Here is a 19,573-nt window from a genome sequence, read left to right on the forward strand (position 1 = left end):
AGGCCCTCACTCTTGACGCCTGGATTTCAGTCAGGGGTGGCGGCAGAGACCCAATAACGAGGGTGGAATTTACTGCTGTCCGTGTGCCGGGGGCTCCAAGTGAAGATTAAATAGATCTAAAGGAGATACCAAGAGTGCTCTTTCTGGCGGCCAGAGTTTGTAGACAGGGCTCCTAACCCTGTGTTTATAAACTGGGATAATAATATCTGTGATCGCAAAGAGCGATGTGCTTTGTAAACTGTCAAGTGTCAAAGGAGAGGCGTGTTCTGGCCTCCTCATCCCAAGTCCCCTGGGGAGGGGCACTCGAGCACCCAGCTCACAATGTTCCCCCCAGACCGCAGCAGACAGGCGATGTGGGAACAGCACAGGGCAGAACGACCGGTCCAGGACACCCACCCCCCACCCAGGCCTGCACCCGCCAAGGACCCAGACTGACAAATGACTCAGACATGCAAACACCCGGCCTGAGCAGAGGCCGCATCAGAGATGCAGCTCAGGAGCCAGGGGTGCCAGGCGGTAGTGGGGCTGGTACTTGTGGGAGGGGCTTCCTCCCCCCCCCCCCCCGCCCCCAGCCTCAATTGTTTGCTCCAGATGCCTGTGATGATGTCATGGACCTCGTCCCACTTTTGAGCACTTGCTGTGTACCAGGCTTGTTAAGACATGAGCCTTCAATCTTGAAGGCTTGTGAAACGCCCCCCCCACCCCCTGTCTCCATAAAAGGTAACAGGGGCTTCCCTGCATTCATTACTGTTTATGCCACCATGATCAGGTATGACTAAGTGATCTGCTAATTATGCTAATCAGTGCTAATCCCCGTCATCACCACTGGCCCCTCTGCATCTCCCCTGCACCCCACCTCTGCTCCCAGCACCCTGGCCTGGGGGTTGCAGAAGCAGCTGGTACTGGAACTCCAGCCCCCCACCCCAACTTTTAAACCCCTCTCCGAGCACAGCCTTTTCTTCCCTCAAGCCAATCCTACACGAGGAAGTGAGACCCAACGAGTGGCCCAGACCAGCCGTGTCCCTGCGGACCCTTTGCCTCCAATGAAGCCTGTGGCAGGTCCCTTCCTTCCCTGGCTTCTTGCTCTCAGAGGGTCGCTGGCCACATCTGGAACAAGATAAGCTGCAGAGACCTTTCTTGCGTCCTCGCCGAAGTGCTGGCTCTGGGCTGTTGCAGCCTGGTGCCCGTCTGGAAGCAGTGCCCTCTTGGGCTTGGTCACCAGCATGAGGGCAGGGCCTCTCCCTGGGGGCTGCCTGTCGCGGGTGTAACCAGGCCTTTCCCCACCAGCCCTCCGGGGTGCCCCTCCCGCCCTGGTCCTCTCCCTCACCCTCATGGGCCATCCTACCGGCAAACTTGGAGCAGCAGGAGCCACCATTTGGTGTCCCCTCCTCACCTGTCCTAAGTCAGATTCGTCCTCACCAGTCCCCTCATGGTCTCAACCTGTGCTGTCCCCGCTGGTGGCCCCTGGCCACACGTGACTTCTGAGCACTTGAAATTTGACTAGTCCAAATTGAGATGTGTTCTAAGTATAACTTACATACCAGTTTTAAGACTTAGTCCAAAATAGAATGCAAAATATCTCATTGATAATTTTAAGTATATTGTATTGATTATACTATTATAGTTTTCCCAATTGCCCCCCTTCATCCCCCTCTGCCCTGACCCCCCAACCCTCCAGCATTCTCCCCTCCTTAGCTCATGTCCATGGGTTGTGCACGTAAATTCTTTGAGTCCTCTGTTTCCTGTACCATTCTTAACCTCTCCTGTCTATTTTACGCCTACCGATTACACTTCTCATTCCCTGTACCTCCCCCCCATTCCTCCCTACCTCGTCCCCACTGAAAACCCTCCATGTGATGTCCATGTCTCTGATTCTCCTCCTGTTCTAGTTGTTTGCTTAGTTTTCGCCCCCTTACAACTGAACAGGTGGTCCAAGACAAAGAAATAGGGCCCAAATGAAAGAACAGAGCAAAACCTCAGCAAGAGAGCTAAGCAATGAGATAGCCAACCTATCTGACGGAGAATTTAAAGCCCTGGTAATCAAAATGCTCACAGAACTGATTGAACTTGGTCATTAACCATTTTAACTTCAATTACAGGTTCGAGTGATAATATTTTAGCTGTATTAGGTTAAATATAGCATATTACTAAAATGAATTTTACTTACTCTTTCTTTTATGTTATTTGGCTTCTAGAAAACTTTTAATCAGAGGAGAAGGAGGTTCCGGCCCCCTCCCTAACGCCTGCAGCTGGTCTAATGGGTGAGGGCAGGTGGGTTGCGGGGAGGTGTGAAGGGGTCCTTTACCTTTCTGCTTGTTCTCTCCTGGAATATTTGCGCTTGAACCCATGCTACCCAATCAGCATGTATTTCAGTCCCAAACCTCACTTGGGTCCACATGAGAAAGTCATGGTCCTCCCTCGCTCACACACAGGCACAAATGACTGGAGGCAGAGAGGTCTGCACTTGGAGAGAGAGCAGCAGGGCCCTGGGTCCAGCTGACACTAAGCTCTTCCCAGGCAGTGCATGCTGGTCTCTCTCTGGTCCAAGGTGCCATGCAGATGGGGCATCCTGCACTCAGTGGGTGAAAGGACCACGTGCAGACAAGGGAGAAAACAAAACTCGTGCCCCCAGGTTCTTGGAGGCCTGTCCCCATCTTTTGGAAAGCACACATTTCCTTATCACCTGACACTCTTGGATGAGGGGGGAAACGGACAGAAGTGGTCCATCCTTTAGCTGGCTTCAGTGATGGCCAGGCCAGTAGGGGAGAAGATAAAGCCACAAGCTCCACCTCTGGGGGCCGGCACTGAGGATCCTCAGGGAGATCCTGGGGGCAAGGATGCCAAGGGCACAGATCTGCAGGGAGGGAAGCTGAGATGAGGGAACCTTGGCGACAATGGTCCAGCATCTGAACCGCTAGGACAAGCCTCGGGGTCTGAGGAGCAGCTGCACCAGCCAGAAGGGAGGCCAGGCTGGCTGGCCAGAAGGAAGAAAAGTGACAGAGAAGTTGAGCTGGGTCGTGCAAAGCCTTGAAGGCCATTCTCAAAAGTCTGGACTTTATCCAGAAGCAACTGGGGGTTTCTGAGCAAAGCAATGACATGCTCAGAGCTGTGTAGAGGCTGGAGGCTCTGTTCTCCCCAGACAGGTGCACCCGGAGGGGCTGAGGACGAAGATGGCCTGTCAGGGACTCACCTGAATGCCCAGCAGGTGAGGCTTGTCAATGGTAATGGTGAAGCCAGGCTCACACAGCATTCAATGAGCCCTCTGTGGGAAGTGCAACGTTTATACCTTGTATACAGCTATGCAGGGAGGTGGCACATAACAGCTGAGGACTGTTAGATTTCCTAAATGTACGAGTGAGTGAATGAGTGAAAGTTTGTTGACAACTCTATCCCCCCGTCCTTACATTATGTGTTGAATGCATTGGGCTGAATTGCACTGGATAATCAGTTCAGTGGGCTGGAGTCTGAACTGAGGCCCCCTTGGAGGTGCACAGCGCCTGGTTGGGTGCGAGTTAATGGAGCTCCTGCGATGAGCACGGAATGCTAAGAAGAGGGGGGAACACAGGTAGGGGGCAAGATGCAGGGCCCTGGTTTTGCAGAAAGAGGCCTGGCCCAGCAGCCTCAAGTCTATCCCTGCAAGCGCCCCTCCACACCTCTCCCGAATCCCCCCACAGCAAGCCCTCTCCAGCTGGCTACAGCCTCTCTCCCGGTCCTGGAATTAATAAAGACTGAGCAGACTGCGGTTTGCAAGTCTGAAAGCCGGTTCCTGCCCACGTCATTGCCCTGAGACGAGTGGGGCCCAGCTCCTCCCCAGCGCCCCATCCTTCCCTCTTCCTGGGAGGAGACAGGCATGTAGATGGACCCCTGGGTCTCCCCTCCCCACCAGCAGGCACATCCAGGCACTGGGCCTCAGACCCTGACCCAGAGCAGCCTCTACCTCCCCAACGAGGGCTAGCTCAGGCTCTTGATCTCCATCAGCTACCCCCAAAACACCCCGGGATGTAAGAGTCACACACTTGCTGTGCAAACAGCTGTAAGGCAATTCCTCCAGCATGCCCACCCCTTCCAGGCCCCTGGAGTGCCCACCACCGGAGAGCAGGAAGAGGAAGGGGTAGCCCAGGGTGCCGCTGTACAAACAAGAGTGGAGCTTGCGGAGCTCATGGTAGTGACGGCGGCATTACAGCCGTACCAGCACCCAATGAGCACAGAGCATCTTGGATCGAGCAGGCGCAGTACAGAAACATACAACCACATGTCGTTTATGTTTGCAATAACCCTCTGAGGGAAGGATAGTAATCGCCATTTGACAGATGAGGAAACCGAAACTCTACAAAGAGGTGACCCCAATAGAAAGTGCTAGAGCTAGAATTGAGGCCTAGTCCCGGGTCCCCAAGCCCGTTGGCATCTCCACTCTTGGCCGCCCTTGGTGGCCCTCCGGACTGCCACGATGCTCCTGGCCAGAGGAGGGACCATTTCATTCCTTCCCTTGATGTCGAGGCGGTGTCCTCCCCTCATTCTCCTTCTGGGCGAGGAAGGTGGGGAGAAGCTCTCAGATCTTGTGACCTCGACTTACCCCTTCCCAGGCTGCGATGAGGGCAAGTACCACTTTCCCCCTCCTACACTGTGGCTCCCAAATTTCTTCCCTCCCCCAAACCCCAAATCCCCAGGGGGTCCTCATCGTGCCCAGTTAGGCGGTTATAACCCCGTCCTTCTGGAAATGCTGGTCCCAGCTGCTTCAGCACAGGGCCGCCCCCTTCTGGCCACCCGAGGAATGTCATCCCAGTCTGGAGCCAGGAGAGAATCAGCAGTCTGCGAGTTCCCATGTCCGTCCAGGTGCTAGCAGTGCTCAGTTTGGGGACAGGTGGGGGCAGAGTGGTAAAGGGAGGCTGGGTCACCTATGAGTCTTGGCAGGCTTCCCAAGCCCCTGTTCTCCCTCCCACAGGCACCTTGGGGATCCAGCCTGATCTTTGCTAGACAATGTGGCCTGCACAGGCCTGCGTGTGGGACTGTGACTTTGATCCATGTAAGGGGAACCCCTGTGGTGTGTCAGGGTCTCCCACATGTCCCCCAGATGCCCCAGTAAACAACATCAACATGGTCTCAACTCCCAGGCCATCCCCCTGTGCAGCCCCTCACCCTCTGCCGCCAGGGACCACAGACCCGACAGAAGCCCCCACCCCACCCAGGCTTCAGGTGGGAGGCTGTGACCTTAGCTCCTGTAGAACCGGACCATGTATTGTGTCAGGGTCCCCCTTCCTGCCCCCCGATGCCTCGGGGGATAGCAGCAGGGTGATTTTACCCTCCAGGCCGTTCTGCCTGCAGGTAAACCTCAACCTCTGTCGGCACTGGCCCTGGGCCGGAGCCCCCAGACCTGCCCGACACCCCACTCCCCCAGCTTTAAGCAGGGCCTGTCTCAGGCCAGGCCTGGGGGTGTTGGGGAAGTCTGGAGGGCCAGGGTGGGGGCAGAGGCGCGGGACAGCTGGCCTGTGTCCCCACACTGGGCCTGGGGCCCAGCCGGAGGGGCGGGGGCCTGGCCACTTGGGCCTTGGCTGGGGCTGGATTTTTGGCCGGGCTGCAGGGCCCTCCCTCCTGCTTCCTCTCCCGAGGGCTGTCCTGGCAGAGGCCCCCCTCACACTTTCTGGCGGGAACAGGGCCAGCAGTGAGAGAACAGCCACAGAGGGAAAGCGAGAGAGAGAGAGAGAGAGAGAGAGAGAGAGAGAGAGAGAGAGAGATGAGGGGAAACTGTGTGTGTGTGTGTGTGTGTGTGTGTGTGTGTACGCGCACGCGTGAGCGAGTGTGTGTTTTAAGGAAAAGAGCCCACAGTCCAGTCCACTCAGACCCAGCCTGGGAGGCTTGTGAACCGGCCTTTCGTAATTGCCCCCCTCCCCACAGCCCCCTCCCCCAGGCCTCCCCCTTCTCAGGCCCTCCTGCCCGCCCTCTCTCCCTCCCTTCTTCCCTCGCAGCCGAGGAGGCAGCAATTACGCTTTGGGGATAAAACGAGGCGCGGAGAGCGGGCTGGGGCATTTCTCCCTGAGATGGCGGGTCCGACAGCTGCAGCCCTGCGGCCCGGAGTCCTCCTGCTCCTGCTGTCCGTCATCCACCCCTCGCAGCCTGGAGGTAGGCCTCACCCTGTTCCCGGAGCTGCCGGCGGACCCTCCATCCTCCCAGCCAGGTGTCTGGGCTAATGGATGAGAGGGTGCCCTTCACCCCGGCATCCTCCAGGGGTTCCAAGGCAGGAGCCCAGCGATCACTGGATCCTTATAGCCTCCCATCCCCGGACCTCGCCCATTCTGAGGTGGAACCTGTCACATAGATACCCCTCGATGTGGGATGGTCCCAACAGTGACCAGGTTCTGCTGCGCTGAGGGGACCAAGGCGCTCCTGCTCTGTCTCTGCTCTGTCGGGGCGCTGTCCCAGTGGGGGTGTTGGGAGCCTGCTGAGGAGGGGCCAGGCACCAGCAGTTTGCATACCTGCGGACCCAGCCCAGTGAGCACGTGTGCCCTGCAGGCAGGGCGACCTGAGCTAGCGACCAGCCAAAGTGAGCTATGGGGCTTCAGCAGGTTCCTTGTCCCCTGGGAAGTCAGGAACCCCTCTGAGGAAGGTCAGGGTTAGTTGATTACGGGGTCGCCAGTTAGAAAGCTCCTTCTGTGGTCTGTCCATGGTAAAAAGGGCTGGGACTTCTGAGTGTGTGAAGTGTGTGTGCACACGCATACAGATGCAAACAGAAATGAGTGTGTTGCATGCTATTCCATAGGTGTGCATGGGTGTATGTGCCCAGAGACATCACCAAATAGTGGAGGAGGTTTCTGGGATAAATCTCTGTTAACAGGTTCATCCCCGGACAGGTGTGTATATATGTGTGCACGTGTGTGTGCTGGTGTGTTTTGGGGGAGGAGGTTGTAGGGTAGGTGAAAGACATTCACAGAAGTCTGCCACCTGATAGACATGTACACATGGGAGATCTGGTGTCCAGGTGTGTCCTTAGGTGTGGATTGTCTCCATGTACGTGATGGTGCACGTGAGAGTGTGTGCGTAGCAGTTGTCGTGTGGAACATAAGGGAGAACAGGGAGGCTGGGTGAGGTGTTTACCTCCTGGCAGAGGCTGGAGTAGACCTTGGGGCAGTCCTGGACCATCTAGGGTGTGTCTTGCCTCAGGCCTCAAGGGTCTCCCCATGGGGATGCCACGCACTTTGGGGGCCCCTGGGAGGCACACACCAGAGACCCTGGTAGGTGCTCCTGGCCATGGGCAGAGGGGAGTGAAGGCTCAGGAGCCATGTAGAGGGGGCCAGGGCGGGGTCTGGTCCCTGTGAGAGTCCTCCTTGCCATGAGAACTTGACCTCAGTGGGGACCACCATGGGCGGCACATGGGGTGGGGGAGCAGGGCCGAGGAGGAGGGCAGCAGCGGGGGGCCGGGCAGGAGCAGCAGCTGTTTCCGTGAGATTGACTGTCTGGACGGGGCTGCTGGGAATAGGGGCTTCCTGCACAGAGGTCATCAGCTCCGGGCCTGACCAGCACTATGGGGTGTGTGCGCCGTCAGATGGGGCCTGGGGGTGGGGAGCAAGACAGCCCAGAGGACCAGCACCCCACTGTCAGAGAGCAGCAGCTCTGGACCTGCCTGAACCTCCCCTTGCAAGGCGTGGCCCTGAACACCTGCCTGCCTTCTCAGAGCTCCCACCTGGAGCACAGCAGTTAAGCCCCACAGGAGCCCTGACAGTGAAGAATTACTAGCTTCACTTCACAAGGGGGACACTGAGGCACAGACTGGCTACGGCAGCCCCAGGAGCTTCGGTACCAGCCAGCTCTCTTCCCTGGGCCAGTGGATGAGGGGTGGAGGTCAGGTGCTAGGCAACATCGGGGCAGGTTGAGGCCTAGGGCTGAGTCCTCTAGGGCGGGCAAGCCCTAGGGCAGAAAGCACCCTGTGCTTGTCCCCTCAGTGACACTGGGAAATGCTCAGCTGGCCTTGGTCTTCCCTTGCAAATGTAAATCACAGCTCTGTTCCAGGTGGTAGAATGAATCCTGGGTCTAAGTAAGGGGTGCACGATTGATGAGCTCCTTAGGGGTTTGACCAAAGTCTAGAGAGGTCAAGGAGTAGAGGGGCCGAGATACACATGCGCACACAGAGCCACCTGACTGGCTGTCCTGGGGGAGCCCAGCGGCCCCCCACCCAAAGACAGTGTCAGCCTCATATGTTTCCCAACTCCAAAGAGCCACGTTACCAGTGGGGGCAAGGAAGGGGCTCCCCGGGATGACTGTGCAATGGAAAAGGTTGTCTAGACTGAGTCCAAATGAGTCCAAAGTCGCTTCGAGGGCCAGGTGTCCAGACTCCCATACCAAAGAGGGAGAGAGAGAGAAACTAAATTAAGCATCTCCCATCCCCCAGAAATACTATCAGGTTTTTAAATTTATTCTGGAACTGAGGATGATTTGGAAGATGGGTTTTGAACCCTGGCTGCATATTGGGGTTACCCAGGGGATTTTAAACAATTCTGATATGGGGGTCCCACTCAAGAATTCTTGTTTCATCTGGTCTGTGGTGGGACCCTGACATGGAGGTTTTGTCAAAGCTGCCCACGTGACACCGATGAGCCTCCAGGGCCGAGGACCTCTGGCTTAGGGGCTGATCTGCTCTCTGCGTCCTCGAGGCCGGCACAGGAGGGCAGACGCGCCTTGCGGGCAACGGGGACTGGAGCCCTTCACTGGGAGGACAGATTGTTTCTGAAAAGCCCTTGGCAGCCTTTCTCCAAACAAGCAGCAAACAGCTTCGTGTGGTCTTATCTGCTCCCCAGGCGGGCCCTTTGGACTCGGGCTTGGCAAAAACACCTACCAAAGGACCGCTTGCCCACTGCCTGCTCCCAAACAGCCTTCTCCCAGATCTTTGAACTTGGAGCCCAGGCTCCAGGCAGAAGGCCCTGCGTGTGACTGGGTTCAGCTCTGAGTCCTAGGCCAGGCACTTCATTTCACGGGCTCTTGGTTTCCCTGGCTGGGAAATGGGGAGAAACATCCCTGCCCTACTGTCTCCTAGGGCTGGTGGGAGGCTCCAGCAATACAACATCTGTCAAAACTGTATCAAATAAGAGAACCGTGGGGATGTGGACTTTTAAAATGATGATCTTCTTATTTAGAATTTGCTAACGTGGGCCGATCGACCTTTGTAATTAGTGCACATTTATAAGCTTTCGTTTCCCTTTTCCCATGTTTCGTCTAGTGGGGAGCAGAGTGCTGTGATGGAGGAAGCAGCCAGGACTGAGGCAGGGAGTGTCTGGAGGCGTTCCAGAAACCCCAGGAAGGCTTCACGAGGAAGCAGAAGTGACCTCTGAGCTAGACCTTTAAAGAAAGGTCAATGTTTGAAGGGCTATTGTTGAATGACAGGTGAACTTCAGTCTATGGGGCTCTGGGAGGCAGAATTAGAAAGACAGAGGGGCAGATTCTCTCCCGATAGGAGGACGGCCTCTCTGCAGGTAGAGTGGACAGCACCAGGAAGAGGTGATTTTCCCATCACTGGAGGCGTGCAAGCAGGAACACCAGGGGATGTTTGCAGGAGGAGGTTTCAGCCCAGGCCAGAAGACTGTTATGATCTCTGAGAGTCTAGGATCAGGATTCCAAGATGCAAGAGACAAGTTCACCCTGGACCAGCCGGTGAAATAAGCCAAACCCACATAAAACAAGACAAGCGCGCAGCAGGCCAACCATTCTGGGCCAGCTGAACAGTGAGAATCACAGGCTCAGAAAAGGCAGCAGGGAGAATCTGAGCTCAGTCTCGAGGCAAGGGTAGGACTTGGAGAGAGGAGAAGGCATTCCTGGCAGGAGGACCTGCTCAGGCCAAGGAGTGAAGATGACCTGCTGGAGCACAAAAGTGACTGCTGCCTTTTCGTAGGCCCTTGCTGGCCTCTGTTTTATTATAGTCTCGCCTCTCCTGCACCTGAAGAGAGAAGGCCAGGCAGGGACCCTTCACATCCACTAAGTCGTCTCTGTTTCCTCTGCGCCGAATGGGCATCAGAACCCATAGTTCCCCAGGCTGTCACAGTTCAGGCTCGGAGTTTGGCACATGCTGTTGGGATTTGAATCATGGGGGTGGAGAGTGGGGAGAGGAGATGGGTAGGCGCTGGGGAGAAAGGAAGCAGAGGAGGAGCTGGCAGGCCTGGGAGGGGCCGGGTCACAAGCAGGTGTGGGACGGCAGAACCCCGAGAGAGGAAGTGGGGTTCCAGCCAGGCCCCAGTGCTGCCAGAGCAGGCCAAGGGGGGAGACTCCCAGGCTGCCTGGGGGTAGAACAGGTCAGATCCAGACCCGCAGGCAGAGTCTTTGTTTCCCCTCTACCGAAAGTGCCCATTGTTTATTGAGCACCCACTGTACACCCAGCCCCAGGCTGTGTAGGGCCATGGATACAAAGAGTCACCATCTTTTTTTTTTTTTTGAGAAATTAACTGTCTACCAGGTCCAGGGCAGAACAGGTGTCTCTTAATTGAACCATTTGACAACTTGCAGCAACTTTGCACAGCAGCGGCTATAGGCCCCCATTGCTGGAAAGGAAACTGAGGCTCAAAGGGGCCGAGTGACTGGCCCAAGGTCACACTGATGGTAAGAAGTGGATGGCACAGCCAGGAGTAGAGGCAGATGGGTCTGTCCTGAGCCCCAACGCTGCTCCCACAGTCCGCTCTGGACCTAGAGAGGAGGGAGCCAGGCTGAGGCAGAGAAAGGCCCGGAGTGCACCCGGGAAAGGACAGAAGACACAGCGCTCAGAGCTGGAGGCCAGAGCCGGGGAAGGCGAAGGCATCAAAGGCTCGATGCGGCCCATGTGTGTGCTTGGCAGCGGATGACAGGGCTGCAGCACTCACTCCCAGCGGGCCCGCCCTCCTGGGGCCACCACTTCAAGCCCCGAGGCTTTGACCAGATTTCTTGCACACTCCAGGCCTGGAGTGCAGTTCCTGGGGGACCGCAGGCCTTGGGGGCGGGTGGTGGCGCCAGGACATTGGCACGGGGTGGCCGTGAAAGCTTGGCATGCCCTGTCCTGCTGGTCTGTGTCTGGGGCTGACAGGGCCCTGGGGCCAACAGGCCAGCTGTGTAGCATCGCCAGGGCACAGAGGCCAGATGTCTGTCCCTGAGGCCTCCGGATACACCAGAGCTGACCAACACTGTCCCCCAGCCCTGCCCGTGCCCTTTTCAGCAAGGTGGTGCTGGGGCTTGGGCTGGGGTATCGGCAAGGCAGCTTGTCAAGGTCGGGACCATTCTGAGGCGGCGGAGTTTGGGCCAGGTCCGCAGCAGGATCATCTGTTGCCATGACCAGGCCTGGGGCTGGGGCCTGGCCTCACAGCATTCCCCAGTGAGAGCTTCACTGCTCTGTGGGGACTGAACCCGTGATCTTGGCTGTGCAGACAGTCCCTGGCCTGGCCAGTGAATTAGCTTTTCCTTAGGAAACTATTCACTTTGCTCATTCATGGTGTCCCCCTCTGGGGCCCGGCGCCTCCTAAGACAGCCCTATGTCAGGCAGCCAGAACCCCACCCATCCACTGTTGCCCAGTGGCTGAGGACGCTGACCTCACGCCGTCCTATCAGTGTGGGAATGGCTGCATTTTTACTGGCAGCGGCCTCATTTCCTTACTGCTCATTTACAGCCCGGCCTGCTCTCCCACAGCCCTGGCCCCTGCTGCTCAGGCTGGAGAGAGCTGGCTGCCCAGTGAAAGGCGCTCAAACCCAGCCTCACACCAGGCCCTCTCCAGGGAGAGAATTGTCTGGGTTTGAATCCAGGTTCCATCTCTTTCCAGCTGTGTGGCCCCAAGCATGTCCCTTAACTTCTCTGAGCCTGATTTCACATCTGTTGGGATGAAGATAGTAATCCCAGTCCTTCCCACTTCACAGGGTCACTTAGCAGAGCATGAATAAAAAAATGCTTTGAAAACAAAAATTGCTTTGTGTACATGCAATATTATTATCATAATGGTCATCATTGTTACCATGTTTGTGTTAGTTCTGGCTAACAGGAAACTCTACCTACTTCCTTTCAGGGGTCCCGGGGGCTATTCCTGGAGCCATCCCTGGAGCCGTCCCTGGAGCCATCCCTGGAGCCATCCCTGGAGTCGTCCCTGGAGCCATCCCTGGAGCCATCCCTGGAGTCGTCCCCGGAGGCATTCCCGGAGTTCCTGGAGCCATTCCTGGAGGGGTTCCTGGAGGAGCCTATTACCCAGGTAATGTACACGAAACTTTCACACACCCAGGTGAGGCAGACTGCGAGTCCCTTCCTGAGAGGAACACATTTTGACACTGCTGAAGGGGACAATGTTGTCATGCCTACCACGGAGGACCCACAAGTCACTCCTACTTAGAAAAGCAGTTTATATGACAATTTCACACCTGTTAAGGGCATAAATCTTCTGAAAGATGAAACAGTGCTTTTGAGGCTACAGGAAAGTAGGTGTCTTCGCACATTCCTGCCATTCACGGTCTTCAAACCGTGGAAATCCATTGAAAGGAAATAATTGACGAGAGAAAAGGAAGGACCTGCAGCAAGGTTCATGGGAGTGGTGTTTGCAAAACATGAAACAAGAACCCACCTGACTGGAGGGCATGATGGAGAAAAACTAAAATATTACCCTGTTACTAAAAAGTATGAGTAGGTTACCTGTTGTGCAATATGGTGAGGTGCTTTCCAAGTAAAAACAATATAAAAGCAACAGCCATGTGCCGGTGGAAACCGGCTCCCCCCACCCCCCAAATGAAAATGGGCAGAATGTTGGAGCAATGCCATCCAAGGGCCATATTTTCCTTTAATTCAGGGGGAAAAGCATGGGGCTTTAATGTAGACTGAAGAATCAAGGTAATATTTTCAATCCAGAGCTGACAGGGAAGTGAGGGCAGCGACCAGCACACTCTCAGGCACAAACTGGCACAGGACGACTGGCCCGATGAGGCAGATGAGGAAACTGAGGCTCACAGGGAAGGCTTGCCCGAGGTCGTGTAGCGAGGCAGTGATGGATTTGACCGTGGGTTGATGGGTGGCTTTCTGGCAGGGGCACTGTTGTTTCTCTTCTTTCTCTCTCTCTGTATATATACTGTGTGTGTGTGTGTGTGTGTGTGTGTGTGTGTGTCCCTGAGATTGGCCTCGAAGGCCTGGGAGGAGGAGGTGAGCTCAGAAGCCAAATGTGGTTCCTCACTGAGGGGGACTCGGTGTCACCCTGGCTCACATAGGTCCTCAAACCCCAGGACCCCAGAAGGCCCCGGCATCAAGGGGGCCCTCGTTTTATAGGCTGAGTGTCTAATGGAGAAAGACTTGTCTGAGCACTGGAACCCACCGGCCTTTTGAGCACCTCCCCCAGGCTTCTTCCCTGGCGGTCCCTGCGTTCATTCACATTTCCTTTGATCCTCCACAACATTCCTGAAATGCCGGCTGAATGGGTACTAACGTCCCCTTCAGAGGCTGAGAAACTGAGTCTGAGAGTCAAAACCACAGATCAGGGCGGGAGCTGGGCTTCCTACCAGGTGTCTAGACATTGGGCTTCCAGCAGCTCCTTGTCCTAAGGGAGGGCTGTCCCTGACGGCCCGTTTAGGACTTGGAGAGTTAGACCCCACAATGCCCTTGCTTTGCCCTGGGGGGATAAATTGTAAGGCAGGTGGACCATTCACTACTATCTCTTTCCTCTGCAGGGCTGGGGCCTGGAGCCAAACCACCTAAGCCAGGTAAGACCTGAGGTCTTAGGGCACTGAGAGCAGGCCAAGGGCCAGGGAAGGGGAGGGGAGAGGGGGAGAGGGTCCACAGAGCTGCAGACCTAACAATGGAGCCTCCGGGCAAAAGGCAAGAAGGAAGTGGGGGGGGCTGTTCTGGCCCCCCCAGGTACGAGCAGTCTCAGGCAGGGCCGAAGGGCTCTGGGGACAGGAAGCTGGTGGCAGCTTTTGTGAGGAGTGTCCAGCATTTATTCTATAAGTGCCTATGTGCCCAGCTGCCCTGTCCCTTCTGCACATGGTCTCAGAAACAGCCTGGTGCTCAGGACAAAGGTAAGGGTTGAGGTTCCAGGGCCCCAACCCTATGAATGTCACTCTGAGGCTTGGACACACATGATAGGCTCCAGACTCCACCTGGATGCTGCCCTGACTCCAGACCGAGCCCCCTCTAACTCCATGCCAAGACCCTCAATATCCCTGACCTTGCTGACGATTCAAGCCCTTAGCCTGATCCCATGCTGAGCCCTGACTCCAGACCGAGCCCTAAACTTAACCCCAGGCTGGACCCTGGCCCTGCTGCAGACAGGCGTCCTTCCTGATCCTTGGCCCTTTCTAGCTGTGTCTAGACCATGGAGTTTTCCAGGCAGGAGATATGACTGGATTGTCCTGGCCTCGCCCAATGGGCCATAAGGGTCCACCTCCAGTTCCAAAGAACACACCCCCAGGAAAGACAGAGGGCGTGCCCTTCCCAGAAAGCACTGGTGGATACGGAGCAGGTGGAGGAAATGGTGTCTCTGCGCAGACCGATGACCCCGCTGGTGTGAGATGCTCCGCATGTGGCCTTGGCACTCCCCGCCACGCTGTTTCTCCCCGGCTCTGGAGGCTGAGGCTCTAGGATAATCTGCATGTCCAACAGCTCTTACGAAATCCCGCCGTTCGATGATGCAACTGCAGATGAATCTGCAAGACCCAGATTCCCCTTCCCTGCAAGCCCATCTGGGTTTTGAAACTCCAGGGTGAGGGCCAGGCTAGAGAGAGGCCGAAGGGCAGGAAGCTAGGGCTGCAGGCTTCCTGGAGTCTGGGTTTCTGCAAGGCCGGAGTCCTTGGAATTCACTGCTGTTCCTGCCGGAGCCTGTATTCTGCCTCTTTGGAGGGACCTTCCCAGGGTCTTTGATGGTAGAAAGAATGGAGGGAAGGATTAGGTAAGCCAAGGTGTAGAGGTAGGTCTGTGCTTAGCCAAGAAGACCCAAAATGTGGAGGTTGTGACCGCAAAGCTAGAGGGGAGATTGTCTGGTCCCACTGGCAGCAGGGGACACATGTCGTGCTGTGATTAAACACAGGAGGGAGGACTGAAAGAACTGCATAGAATCCCACAATAGCTGGTTGCTAAAATGAAGCTTTTAGTAACAGTTTAGTTTAGACTTCCAAAAGAATTTTCAGCTCAGGGTGAAGGAGTAGACATAAACAAACAAACAAACAAATAAATAAATAAAAGTCAGGGCATCTCTTTCTCTTTCTGATGAAAGAGGGCTGGATCTCACAAACTCCCTGTGCTCATCTTTGAGCCTCAGGGCTCTGGACCACAAAGGCCTGGACAAAGCCAGTCCCCCGCCCTCCCCCAGGCAGCTCCCCACATCCGGGCCCTGGGGATGTCCGGGCCTGCCCAGGCAAGATGGAACAGGGCATAGGTCGTGTGTGTCGTGCTTCAGAACAATTAATCCCTTGGCGAGTAGCGGGTGGGTGGCCTGGCAGCTGCTCCATGTGGGCCTCGGCGGCTGGCCTGCCTGGGCTCTCTGTGGGGGACCAGGCAGCTGGGAGCCAGCAACACCCACACCCTCGGCACTAGCTGGAAACCAGCCACCCATGGGAGAGGACCGGAAGGAGCAGGGCACACCTACTGGGCACCCTGGCATATTCCCCACACTAGGTGCTTTCTGCTCATGATCTCACAGGTCCCAGGAAGGTCAGGGACACAGTGGCATCTTGTAGGTAGGGAAACTGAGCCTCAGAAGGGAGAAGGGATTTGCTCTTGCATGCACAGTCAGTAGGGACAGCAGTATTTGAATCCAGAGCTCTCTGATTGCAGAAAGAGAGAGGGTTGGGCTGGCCAGGGCCCTCGGCTCCCAGCTGTGGTCAGCATCTCACCCCTCCTCCCCTCCTTTCCAGGGGCTGGACTCCTTGGGGCATTTGGGCCAGGTAAGTCCAAAGGAAGGAGGGCAAACAGCCATGGAGCAGGTCACGCTGGAGGGCAGTGTCGGGACCAGACTGCTAGAGGGAGTGAGGGAAAGGGACAGGGGGCTGCAGAGAGGCTGCCCGTTCGCATCCGCGCTGCCCCAGCCTTTCTTACTTCAGGTTCAGTTCCCATCTTCCCTTCCCAGCCCCTCTGTGGTCGGGAAGGCTGGAACAGGCATGTCCCCTGCCCTGTTGGAGCTCAGGAAACAGGCCTGGCTGGAAGGAAGCCCCTAAGAGAGCTGGGGAGGGCAGGGTCTATAGTTCTGGGAAGTGAACTCCACCAGCCCCAGGCAGGGCCTGCCTCACACCCTGTATGCCTGGAAGGCAGACTAGGCAGAGTTAGAGGCCCGTCTTCCAGAGGCGCTGGCTGAGTTTCAGATGGGGCGAACTCACACAAGTAGGAAATGAGTGGGGGGAAGGGAGACCACACCCAGTGAAAGCCAGGTAGACCCCTCCTGGGCTTGGCAGTCAGTTTCCAGTGAGGGCTTCCCTGGGCTCAGGACCCTGGCAGCCACCACTGGTGCTTGCAGGAAAGATTCTCACATAATTGGAAACAACCCCGGCACGCTTGTGAACTCCAACCTGATTGCCCATCAGTCCTGGCCAAAGTCATGGAATGTCTCCTGGAGGGGGAGAAGCAGCGATTGGGCCCAGATGTGGGGAGAGAGAGCCAGAGGGACCCGTTTGACTTTTCATAAACATTTTAGCATCTGTCTGAAATAGAGGAGGCTCCTAGACTGCAGGCATGCTGGATGGACAGATAGATAGATGGTGGAGGACAGAAGGGTCTCCAGATACACAGAAGGAGGAGTGGGCTGAGCCAGGTGACTCCTGAAAGGAAGTAGAAGTGAGGTCTGGGGGAGGGGCTGGTGTGGGAGCAGGACAGGGCCTGGCCTGGGTGAGGGCTTGCCGGCAGACTCCACTCAGCTCCTGCCCCCACAGACAGCCCTGCTGAGTCCCCCATTAGCTGTCAGTCCTTCTAGGAGAAGCAAGGCCTGGCCTAGGCACATTGTGGGGCATGTGGGGTGGGAAGTCAATGCAGTTACATCTACATAGCACACAGCAGCTAGTCGCTACATGGCAGCTGCTTTTCTATCAGGATCAGCCCCTGAGAACCAAAGGCTTCAGTCCAGCTTAGGGTCATGAGCAGCTGTACACTGACCATAGTGCTGCTTGGTTCCTGCCCGCCCTCCACGAGACCCTTCCTACCCAGGATCCAGGAATGATGCCCACTCACCAGTCTCTCTTCTCACCTGGCTCTGTCTCCTTCTTCCTACAGGTGTTGGAGGAGTTGCAGGAGCTGTCCCTGGGGCAGGTTAGTGTTGTCACCCAAACAAGATGCCCATTTTCGGGGCCAGAGCCAAGCTCAGGGCATCTGCTTAGTATGTGGGCCAGGCCAGTCCTGGGCATGCGCATGGGGGTGATGCTGGGACCACCTGCCCAGAGTAGCTGCCCTGAATGCAAGAGAGTCGCTTCCGCTGCATCCTGAGTGCTATTGTGATGTCGTGCTAAGAACTGAGTGGAAGCGGCTGCAGAGGTCAGGGGAGCCCAGAGGAGTAGCTCTACTCAGCAGGGCTTCAGGAAGGCTTCTTGGAGGAGGGCCTGTGGAAGTTTGACCCCAAAAGATCCCTGCAGTTTTGTCAGATTGAGCACAGCCATCTGGCACACACCGCTCTCCAACACCGAACCCGGTCCTGAGAGCAAAGGCTGCTGCTTGGCGTGGAAGTCCTGCAGAGAGCAGAAGATCTACCTCAAATGTGCCTCCTGGGCAGAGCTGGGTGGGCTCAGACCTCACCCCATCCTCCCCTCCACAGGGCTTGGGGCCTTTCCTGCAGGCGCCTACCCGGGGGCTCTGGTGCCCGGCGGAGCGGCTGGTGCTGCTGCAGCCTATAAAGCTGCTGCCAAGGCTGGTGAGTGTGACTCTTTGGGACATGCTGCAAGACCCTCTCACCTCTGTGGGCTCTGCACTTTGCAAAAAACATTTCCTGGGAAGCAGGCAGGTGGGAATCCTCATCTCTAATCCGCTGGGGCTCAGGGAGGCCGCCAGTCTCCAAGTGAGGGGGGAGCGAGCTCGGATATCAACACCGGGCTCTCCGCGTGCACTCACATCCCTCCTGCATGACTCCTCGCCTCTCCCCCTCCTGGCTCTATAGGTGCTGGGCTTGGTGGCGTCGGCGGTGTTGGCGTTGGAGGTCTCTTAAATGGCTTAGGAGTGTCTACAGGTACGGTGGCTAGCCCTGGGTTGCCCAGGTGAAGGCTGAAGACCTGGTGACACCCACTCTGATGCGGTTCCTTCCATGCCAGGTGGAGTGGTGGCTCAGCCTGGAGCAGGAGTCGGAGCTGGAATAAAGCCTGGGAAAGTGCCGGGTCAGTGTGGAGTCCCTAGGGCTGGACATAGGTCAGGGAGGCAATGAGGCTCCTGCTCTTTACTGGGTAGGAAAGGCAGGGCCTGGCTGCAGAGGGCAGGGGAGAGAACCAGGCCCGAAGCGTGGCGCCTTGTTAGAAATCAGGGAGAGGGGCCCCAGCCTACACTCTGGGCCCTTCAGCCAGAATGGAACAGAAACAGACCTCAGAGACAGGCTCTGTGGCCAACATTTAGGTGGCAGATGGGGACACGGGCTCAGAATGGAGAGTCAGTGCAGAGGGCCCTTGGTGGTCACAGCAAAGCCAGGGTGGCCCGAGGTGCCTTGACTCCCGATCTGGTGCTCAAGCCCTTGACAAAGTGACTTCAGGTTAAACAAAAGCCTGCCTGAGTCCACACAGCAGGAGGGAACATCTGGAAGCTGTTAGCCCAGAGGTGGGCTGGGCTGGCCATGGTAAACATGCTCCAGGAGACAAGATAAATCAATGCACAGAAGGGTCAGCAGATGACTTTTAAAACTCCCGCGATGAAGGCCGCAGCCACCACACATGTGTTCCTGGCTGCCCCTGCCGGAACTGGGGTGGCTGGTTCGTGAGCCCTGGAACCGCAGAAGGAAGGGCCAGGGAAGGGGGGGTTCCTGGAGGCTGGGTTGCTGCTCATGGCTCCGCCCTCTTTTGGCCACAGGTGTGGGGCTACCAGGTGTATTCCCAGGTGGAGTGCTCCCGGGCGCAGGTAAAGTTGAAGAGGAGAAAGTACCCTATTGCAAGGAAACCATCTTCTGGTGGCCTCCTGGGAGGCTGCTCACCCCTCTGCAAGCTGAGGCCACCAGAAGCCTTCGGTCCCTAAACATCAAAGCCTGAGCTTTGATGACACAGGGCCCCTGTCATCTTTCCCCATGAAGGCCAGTCAGCTTCTCCTTGTCCCACCCAAGCCCTGACCCCAGGCCCAGACCCAGATCATCGACGCAGCCTGAGGTGGGCCCCCGAGGACACACCAAGTCCCCAGTGTGGCCAACTAATTCCCAAAAGCCATGAGTCACCAGGGAGCCCGCTCAGAGCGTCTGCCCTACAAGAGACCCTCGGAGTTGCCCTCTCACCCTCCGCTCCCTGCCAGGGTCTGGCCATCCCACCCAACATGTGACCTCCTGAATTCCCCCAAAAGCCCAGACTTAGGCTGTTCTGCAAGATTTGCTGACAGTGTCCCTCCCTCTGTCCCTCTGGCCGAGGTGGCCCAATCCCAAGTGAGACAGGAGAGGTAGGAGCACCAGACACTGGCAAATGCAGTTTCCGGCCACAGCAGATGGCTGTGTGTGTTCGTCTGTGAATGCAT

The 19,573-nt window shown here is 56.7% G+C and overlaps 1 protein-coding gene across 4 annotated transcripts in view; it reads left to right on the plus strand.

Moving 5' to 3' along the window:
• The first annotated feature begins 5,932 nt into the window (after window positions 1-5,932).
• ELN (elastin) overlaps window positions 5,933-19,573 on the plus strand; it is a 31,301-nt gene continuing 17,660 nt past the window's right edge. For 2 of the 4 annotated variants that reach the window (XM_053669585.1, XM_053669590.1), the window contains exons 1-9: window positions 5,933-6,117; window positions 12,000-12,179; window positions 13,636-13,668; window positions 15,817-15,846; window positions 17,162-17,197; window positions 17,697-17,792; window positions 18,036-18,104; window positions 18,187-18,249; window positions 18,929-18,976. In XM_053669585.1, coding sequence (XP_053525560.1) covers window positions 6,036-6,117; window positions 12,000-12,179; window positions 13,636-13,668; window positions 15,817-15,846; window positions 17,162-17,197; window positions 17,697-17,792; window positions 18,036-18,104; window positions 18,187-18,249; window positions 18,929-18,976 — 637 coding nt within the window. In that variant the 5' untranslated portion in view covers window positions 5,933-6,035. The remainder of the gene's footprint in view (window positions 6,118-11,999; window positions 12,180-13,635; window positions 13,669-15,816; window positions 15,847-17,161; window positions 17,198-17,696; window positions 17,793-18,035; window positions 18,105-18,186; window positions 18,250-18,928; window positions 18,977-19,573) is intronic. The other 2 variants (XM_053669592.1, XM_053669593.1) reach the window with 1 other exon arrangement.

This window comes from Artibeus jamaicensis, unplaced genomic scaffold, assembly GCF_021234435.1.
Source record: "Artibeus jamaicensis isolate MK-2021 breed Jamaican fruit bat unplaced genomic scaffold, CSHL_Jam_final contig_1582, whole genome shotgun sequence".
Lineage (NCBI taxonomy): Eukaryota > Metazoa > Chordata > Mammalia > Chiroptera > Phyllostomidae > Artibeus > Artibeus jamaicensis.